Below are 8,529 nucleotides of genomic sequence, written 5' to 3'. Positions count from 1 at the left end.
TCTTATTACCATGACCATCATTGTTGTGCATTTCTTCCAAAATGGACAAACGAATTTCTAAATCATTTATTTTATTACAAAATCCATTCATTAAAAAATTTGAATTGTTAGTAAAAACGGTAAAAGCTGGTAATTCATTTTCTTTTTGTGTATTTTCTTTTACGTAAACACCATCAAATTCAATTCTATCTGCCATAATTTTTTTACTAATCTAAAGAAAATTACAAAAAAAAGATTTACAATTCATGTTTAAATTTGTTCCACACATTCTACCTCTCGCGTAGAAAATGAAGAATCAAATTTAATCATTTTTTATAAAAAATTATACAAAAAATTATTTTCCAGTAGAACCAAAACCGCCTTTTCTTTCAACGTTTTTAATCATTGACATTGTTACTTGACGACAAGCACAACCATCAAATTCTATTACTTTTTTTTCAGCTTTAAACATTTTTACAAATCCCATTTGAGCAACAGCATCTCCAGGTTTAATAATATATTCTTCATTTGAATGATTAATTAGTAACACTTTATTTTCACCTCTATAATCAGGATCAATTATTCCTGGAGCGTTCAACACGACAACACCATATTTAAAAGCTATACCTGATTTTGAAAATATGCAACCTACTAAATCTGAATCTATTGTATGAATATATACTCCAGTACGTACTAAAACACGTTGATTAGGTTGAAGTGTATATTCAAGTTTACTTCTCAGATCAAAACAAGCACTATTTTTTGTTTCATAAAAAGACCATTCTATAGTATCATTTATTTCAATCTTTTTTACTTCATCAGAAGGCCATTGATAGCATTTATCCATCTTTTTTTACACTAGTGCTTACTTTGCTAGAAGATGTTTGAACAAGATATTTTTTCCCTTTTTATATAAAAATGGAGTCATGACAACTTAATCTAATAGATTATAATAGAATTAAAGTAACAAAGTACAGAGTTTAAAGTTCAAAGTATCAAAGTACAGAGTTCAAAGTTTTTTATCACACCACTTTAAACTTTTATGACATTTTTTACATTCTTTAAAAAACTTGTTTAGTTCTTGTTTTTTTAATCTCTCTTTTCAACTCAAACAGTATAAAAGGAGCTCATTTTAATTTAAAAATTTATTCAAAACACGACTAAACAAAAAAATGTCAGAGTTTGAAATTGTTTATTGCAACGATAACGCCTATGTTAAATTTGCAGATTTAGCCGCAGCTACTTTGTGGCTTATTGATTTTAAAGAAGAAAAAAATATAAAAGATAAACAATATTCAACTGTTCCTCTTAAACCGTTGGCTCAATTTGTCTATAATAAAAAAGAATTAATCTACAAACCAAAAAATGAAGGCTGTGAAATTTTATTACCATGGAAATACAGAGAAATGTGTGATCTCAACAAAACAAATTATTTATTCAGATGTGAATTGAAATTATCAAAAGACGACAACAATTTTAAATTGCCCAAAGGCGAAGTTACTTATAATGTAGTTTTTAAATTTAATCACAACAAAATGACCAAAAAAGTATTGGAAAGTTTAATGGATAATATGCAAGCTGCTCAAAACAAAGCTTATGTGTCAGTAGCTTACCCTAAAACTCACGTATTAAAAACAGCTGATTTTATCAATTATTCGATACGATTAGGAAAAGAAGACGATCATATTTATATTACTGAATATGAAAGATTAATGGCTATAGAACCTTCTTTTCACAACACAATAAATAAAAATGGTGTTCCTAGAAATTTAAATCAAAATTTGAAAAAAAGGCTGCGCTGCGCTGAAAAATGGATTGATTTATACTACATTTTCATAGCAAAAGACTATGAAAATTCTCTACATTTATTTGAAAAAGCTTCTCGTTGCGATATGACTTTTGAAGAACAATCACGATCATGGAGAACTAGTATGTTTGAAGTTTGTCGTCTGATTAACGATGATTTTTTAAATATAACAAAAACAACAGTAGAAAAGCAATACGAAGAACAAAGAAAAAAATTGGATGAATTTATTAAAGTGTATAAACTTTATTGCAAAACAAAAAATACAGAAAAGAAATGCACTTCGTGGAAAAGTAAACTTAAACAAACCTTAAAATATTATTTTTTATTTTCTTATATAACTAACAAATGGGAATATGACGAATTGAAGAAAAATTGTAAAATATTACAAAATGAGTATCCTGCTTGCATAGAAAAACCACTTTATTTTTCATACAACGATAAAGTTTTTCATAATGGTTATTACAGCATTTATACACCTGTTCCTATTTATAAATATTTTATATTTGAAAAAGTCCGTATAGAAGATGATAAAGTTTATATTTATAAAGCTTTTGATCGCTGCAATTTTCACGATAAAAGTTTGATAGAAATGTTTCCTACAGCTCAATGGTTTTTTTTCTTTAAAAGAAATTTTAACATTTCAAAGATTTTATACAGAAAAGAAGACGATGTTTATAATTACGAGAACAACAAAATAGTATCAAAACAACCTATTCATGCAAACATTCACTACACCAAATATTATGTGACTGCGAAGGAAGGATTATAAGCAAGACACTTTTTTTTATTTTTTATTTTTTTTTTCATTTCAAAAAGTTGATACACAAGATTATTTACTTTAAATATATTGTCAAAACATTCACATTTGTCTTTTTTGAATATGTAAATACATTTAATATTGTCTTTTATAAATTTAATAAAACTGCTGTATTCGACAACACTAAATTCTGTATATTGTTGTACCTCGCCATCTTTTATAAATCCGTTCACAAAATCTTCCAAATATAAACTAAACATAAATGTTTCATATTTAGGGCAATGTTGTAACGTGAGTTCTTTATTTCGATGATTTAAAAAATGTTCCATACATATCTCTTCATTGTTAGCATATAATGGTAAACGGCAAATTTTAGGAAATAACAACCTATTCAAATCAAACATATATATTTTTTGCTCTTTCATCGAGCGCAATACATCATTTTCCATATTACCACCTTTATAAAAAACAAGATTGTATTCGTATTTCGAAAATATAGCTTTTAAATAATCGACAACGGATCTACAAAATATTATTTCGAGTGTATATTTAAAAGTAGGATAATACTCTAATCCATGAATGTTATTTAAACAATATAAAAATATTTTTTTCTCTTTTTCTCCTAATGTGTCAAAATGTACACAAGGAAACACTTGTGTATGGAAAAATTGTTAATCGCCAATGGAACGCAAACACAATTTCTTATGCAATTTTTTCCCCAAATATGAACTTCCTTGTTTGCTATAAATTTAAAATCCAACAACCACAACTAAAAAAATAGAGTTTTTTATTAATAAAAGAAGCGTATTCTTTTAATAAACTAAATAAAAAAGTATAAAAAAATCAGTTTTTTAAAATTTTTTACATATTTTTTTAATTTAAAAAAATGAATCGCGTTGATAGCATTATTAAAAAAATTCATAACAATTGCACAGTGTGCGCGCTTGATGCAGTATCTAAAAAATATGAATATTGTGAAACTAAATCTGGAAACTCTTCACCCTCGTCTGATATTCAAGAAGAAGAACATTATACAGATAAAAAATCATTCGATTTTTTACAAAATGTACTCGATTCTAAAAGAATAACATTAAACTCCTACAGTATTGAAAAATGTTTTAAAAATAGTGAATTTAAACATTTGCTTGAAAATCCACAACTTTGTTCAAAACATCTCGAGCGCTTTGATAATTTGAAAGAACAACCTCTTGGTGATAACCAAATAACTGAATATTATAAATCTAAACTCACTATTTTGTTGGTTGAAAGAGATATCAAACCTACTTTAGATCAAACAGATGGCGATCAAACAGATGGTTTTGTAGATACGTTTACTACAAAAATATTACCCACTGTCTCTTCTTTGATAGAAAAACTAGATGGAGCGTTAAAAAAGAAATCTGTTAAAAGAAACATTGAAGGAATTATAAAAGAAGGAACCGGCGATAAAAAAACTTTATTTGTTAATATATTACACGCTATTGTAACCATATTTATTACGAGTTTTTTTAGTTTAGAAAAAGAAGAATAAACAAAATGGCTACTGATGATTCTTTATTTCGTTTTTTTAAAAATTCTGAATTTAAAGATTATTTTATAGGAATTTATGCTTTTGATCAATTGAGTCAAACTCGCACTCATATTCATATTATTAATAATATGAAAAAAAATGGTTCTTTTATTATTTACAACAATGAAACCACAAAAGAAGCAGGTCAACATTGGAAAGTATTGATGAAAATAGACAAAGCTCATTTTTTTTGTTTTGATAGTTTAGGAGAAGAAAGCGTATTACAACAAATTCCAAAATATTTAAGATTTAATACACATTTGTTTGAAGCAGTAGAAGAAATAAGCAGCAATATACAAATCAATACTATTAATATTAACTATAACAAAATGGATATCAATTCTTATATACAACAAACAAATCATTTTCCTACAGAATGGACAGCAGATAATCATGAATTTTATTGGTTTACAAAATTTATTTTAAAATATAGCGAAATGACTAATAATCAAAACGTGTTTTTTTCGTACAACAAATTTCCTTTTCAATGGAATGATAGCAGTTTGTGTGGTGCATTTGCTGCTTATTTTGTAGCTTTAGTATTTCGCAACGAAAATGTTTTATTAACTGATCAAATTTATTTACCTTCACTGTGCAGATTGTTAAATTATTATTTTTGCGAAGTAACAACTCTTCATGCATCGCAACTAATTCAACTAAATCTTCATCCATTTTTTCAATTTATCAAAAAAGAGCTTTTTCAATATCTTGACGTTACTGCTAAACAACTGTTTGAAGACATGAAATTACATTTATATATGAGAAAACAGGAAAATCTGGAACGTGAACTCTTGTCTATGTAAACAAAACAAATTCCTTTGAATCATGATATTTACGAAAAACAATTATTAGCTCAAAATGCTATTAAAAGATTTTTAAAAGACTCTGGGTTCTTGAGAACCAATTACGAAGCTACATGGGATAAATTGTCCATATTAGATATTAAAGCTGTTCCATCTGTAATGAACGAGGAAAATATTTATTATGTGATACAAGATGAAAAAGATAAAATTTATGCAAACAATTATACTCGATTAAAGACTGCTAATCTATTTTTAGATAATCCTATCGATGACATCATGACTAAAAATGAAATAAAAAGGCAGCTAGCTCTGAATTTAATATAAACAAAATCATGAAGAGATCAACACACACACTACTTGAAGAAATCGTTGAAGAAAAATGTGCGACTTGCAATGGATACGGAGGATTATATTTTATGATTTTCAGAGATAAAAAAAACATTTCGATGTTAAAAGACTGCACTTTACATGTTGCAAATAAAGAAGTTTGGATATTCAACAAAACGACAAAAAAAGGTGTAAAAAGCGTCTTACATAAAACGACTTGCTTAACTTGTAAAGGAAAAAAAACAATTATCATAAAACGTTTTAAAAAGAAAAAAATGGAAGAAAAACAACACAATTTGTTATTTGTACATATTTATTCTTTAGAAGATTTTAAATAATATTTTTTTTACAAAAAATGTCTTTTTTTTAATATACTTCAAACACTTTGTCTGACGCCATATAAGGGTTAACGGGTTTTATAACAACAGGATTTGGAACAACAGTTTTTGTTTTTTTGCCTTTCCACGCTTTTCTTATACTGTATAACAATGAACCCACTTGTAATGCGTTGGTCACATTTTTAGGAGTAATAAAATCAGCTAATCCTCTTCCTCGTCGAACTTTTCGTCGTATCTTACGTCTATAACATCTTGTCCTTCTTCGTCGATAAGCCATCCTCCCCAAGATTTAATAACAAATTTTAAAAACTTTTTTTCGGTTATTTCAAAACTATCTTCTTGACCGTCTTCATATATAAAAATTATATTGAGTTTATTATTTGATCGTGTTACTTTAATAAAATAACCATGTTTTGAAGCGCATAATATTGAAAAATCCTCCTTTGATTTACAAGCGTTAATCACAACACCATAAAATTTATTCAATTGCGCATAAGTATAAAAATCTGTCACATAAGTTTCAAAATCCATTTTTAGATAGCAAAATAAAAAACTCTCTAGATAAACTTTAAAAAGATTCAATTTTTTACGACCTCTTCTTCGAGTAGCCAAATATCAAATGATTCTTTGATAACTTCAATAAAGTCCTCATATACCATTTCAAATTCGTGTTTCTTTTCATCATAAATAAAATCAATATGGGCTTTATTATCAACTCGAGTTATTTTGATTTGTTTACTACCATCCAAACGAAAAAACAATTTAAAATTTCCATGAACTTGTTTTAAACTATCATTCCCTGTTAAACTAGAAGTTTCTAGATTAACAATTGATTTATAAAATTCTTGTAAACAAGTTTTAAACTCCATTTTTTTTAGAATGAAAAAAAATACTAAATAAAAAAATGAAAAAAACTAAATTTATAGTTTTTTTAAAAAACAACAGAAAAAACACTGTTAAATTAAATTTTTTAACAATATATTTTTGGTATTTCTTTACCAACATAAAATACACCGTTTTTTACATGTGAAATTGTATATAAATTATTTAAAACATCATAATCCAAAACTAATCCACCTAAAAAAGTAGATATTTTTGTATGTCCTTTTTTCTTTTCACCGCTAATAATTTCAGCCGTTCCATCTTTATATTGTAAAGTTAAAATGTAATCGCCATAATCACTTGTATCTGTTCTTAAATTTTGAACTACGTTTCTCTTTGTCTTTTTTACTTCTGTTAATAATAGAAGATAATCTTTCAAATTTTCTTTTACATGTTTATGAAACGTTATCATAAAACATCTTTTACAATACTTTTTATTGTGCGTTCTTCTATGCACATGTTTGCACGCTTGCAGTGAATTCATTTTTGAAATAAACGTTTACAAAGTTTTTGCTTTTTTATAGTTATTTTTTAATCCGCTTAAAATACAGTTTTAAAAACATCACCAAGTATGGGTATACCTCCTAATAAGTTACCGAAGAGACCTTTACCACGTTTTCTCAATATACGTTTTCGCCCTCTACCAACTAAAGAATGATAAGGTCTAGGATGAAGTAAATGTTTTCGGTGAATAAAAATATATCTTTTATCCGTTCTATGTCTCCTAGGTTTTTTATATCTCATTTTTTTAAAAATATTTCGTTTCTTTGTTTATTTTGATCAACTTTTGTTATAACAAAATGATATATCGGTTTTCCTACTCGATTCATTTCTCGATTTTGTTTATTATTTATATACTTGCTTTTTGTTTTTCGATAACACATCAGTGCTTTTCTACAAATTTGACGCCTTATTTTTTTTAAATTTTTTTTATTTCTTCTACGTCTTAAAGTTCTTAATTCCGTATTATTAGGATCTGTTAACTCATTTTCATCAAAAGAAGTTCTATCAAAAAATTCAAAAAAAGCATCTCTATGAAAAGGATTTTTCCCATCTACTGTAAATTTTGGTAATTTAGTCGAATATTTTGGTCTTAAATTACTTTTATGAAGTGACGGTTTTGAAAATAAATTTTGTCTTACAATCATGCGCGAAAAATCAACATCATCTGCAGCCATTTTTTTCGGACTTGTATTTTTTTCAACTTTTTTTTTGACTTTGTTTTTTTTATATGTTTTTTTTACAACTTAAAAAACTTTGTGTCACCCTGACACTGCCTTACTTATTCTGTCTTTATTTTATCTTAGTAGGCCTACTTACTTATATTTTTCTTATAGTGTTAATTTTTTACGGCCGTTTTTATCTTACTTACTTACTTACTTATTCCTTACTTAACTTACTTAGTCCTGCCTGATTTTCTTAACCTGCTTACTCACACACTGGTGCGCTCACTAATTCTCACATCACTAATTCTTTCGAGTTAGTGTTTTCACTCGACACACTCACTAATTCTTTCGAGTTAGTGTTTTAACATTGAACTTTCTATACTTTCTAGACTCACTCACTAATTCTTTCGAGTTAATGTTTTAACATTGAACTTTCTATACTTTCTAGACGCACTCACTAATTCTTTCGAGTTAGTGTTTTAACATTGAACTTTCTATACTTTCTAGACGCACTCACTAATTCTTTCGAGTTAGTGTTTTAACATTGAACTTTCTATACTTTCTAGACGCACTCACTAATTCTTTCGAGTTAGTGTTTTAACATTGAACTTTCTATACTTTCTACTACCCTCAACGAGAATCAAACCCACGACGGTCTAATGGCATGGCGTTTGAAACATAGTGCGGCGAGCGAATGCACTATGCTACGTCGACGTGTTAGTTCATAAAGTTTTGAATTTATTTAACATGTTGTTATAACCCTTATCGTAGAGTTTTTTCTTTGTAGAGTTTTTAAAAAGTTGTTTACTTCGTTTTTTAATCTGTTTTAATCTTTTTCATAAAAGCGTTATTAAAACTTTCTAAATTTAACTAACATGACACAGCGTTTTTTTTCATTGA

The 8,529-nt window shown here is 27.1% G+C and overlaps 1 protein-coding gene across 1 annotated transcript; it reads right to left on the bottom strand.

Moving 5' to 3' along the window:
• Nucleotides 1-334: 334 nt before the first annotated feature.
• LOC136080426 (deoxyuridine 5'-triphosphate nucleotidohydrolase-like) lies at nt 335-826 on the bottom strand. Its single transcript, XM_065797048.1, has one exon. The coding sequence runs from the start codon at nt 824-826 to the stop codon at nt 335-337; it is 492 nt and encodes a 163-aa protein (XP_065653120.1).
• Nucleotides 827-8,529: the final 7,703 nt, after the last annotated feature.

The sequence above is a fragment of the Hydra vulgaris genome, chromosome 05, assembly GCF_038396675.1.
Source record: "Hydra vulgaris chromosome 05, alternate assembly HydraT2T_AEP".
Classification (NCBI taxonomy): domain Eukaryota; kingdom Metazoa; phylum Cnidaria; class Hydrozoa; order Anthoathecata; family Hydridae; genus Hydra; species Hydra vulgaris.
This window is presented reverse-complemented; position numbering and strand designations above follow the sequence as displayed.

Coding starts and splice junctions, on each gene's coding strand:
- LOC136080426 (XM_065797048.1), bottom strand. CDS start 826: ATGGATAAATGCTATCAATGGCCTTCTGATGAAGTAAAAAAGATTGAA.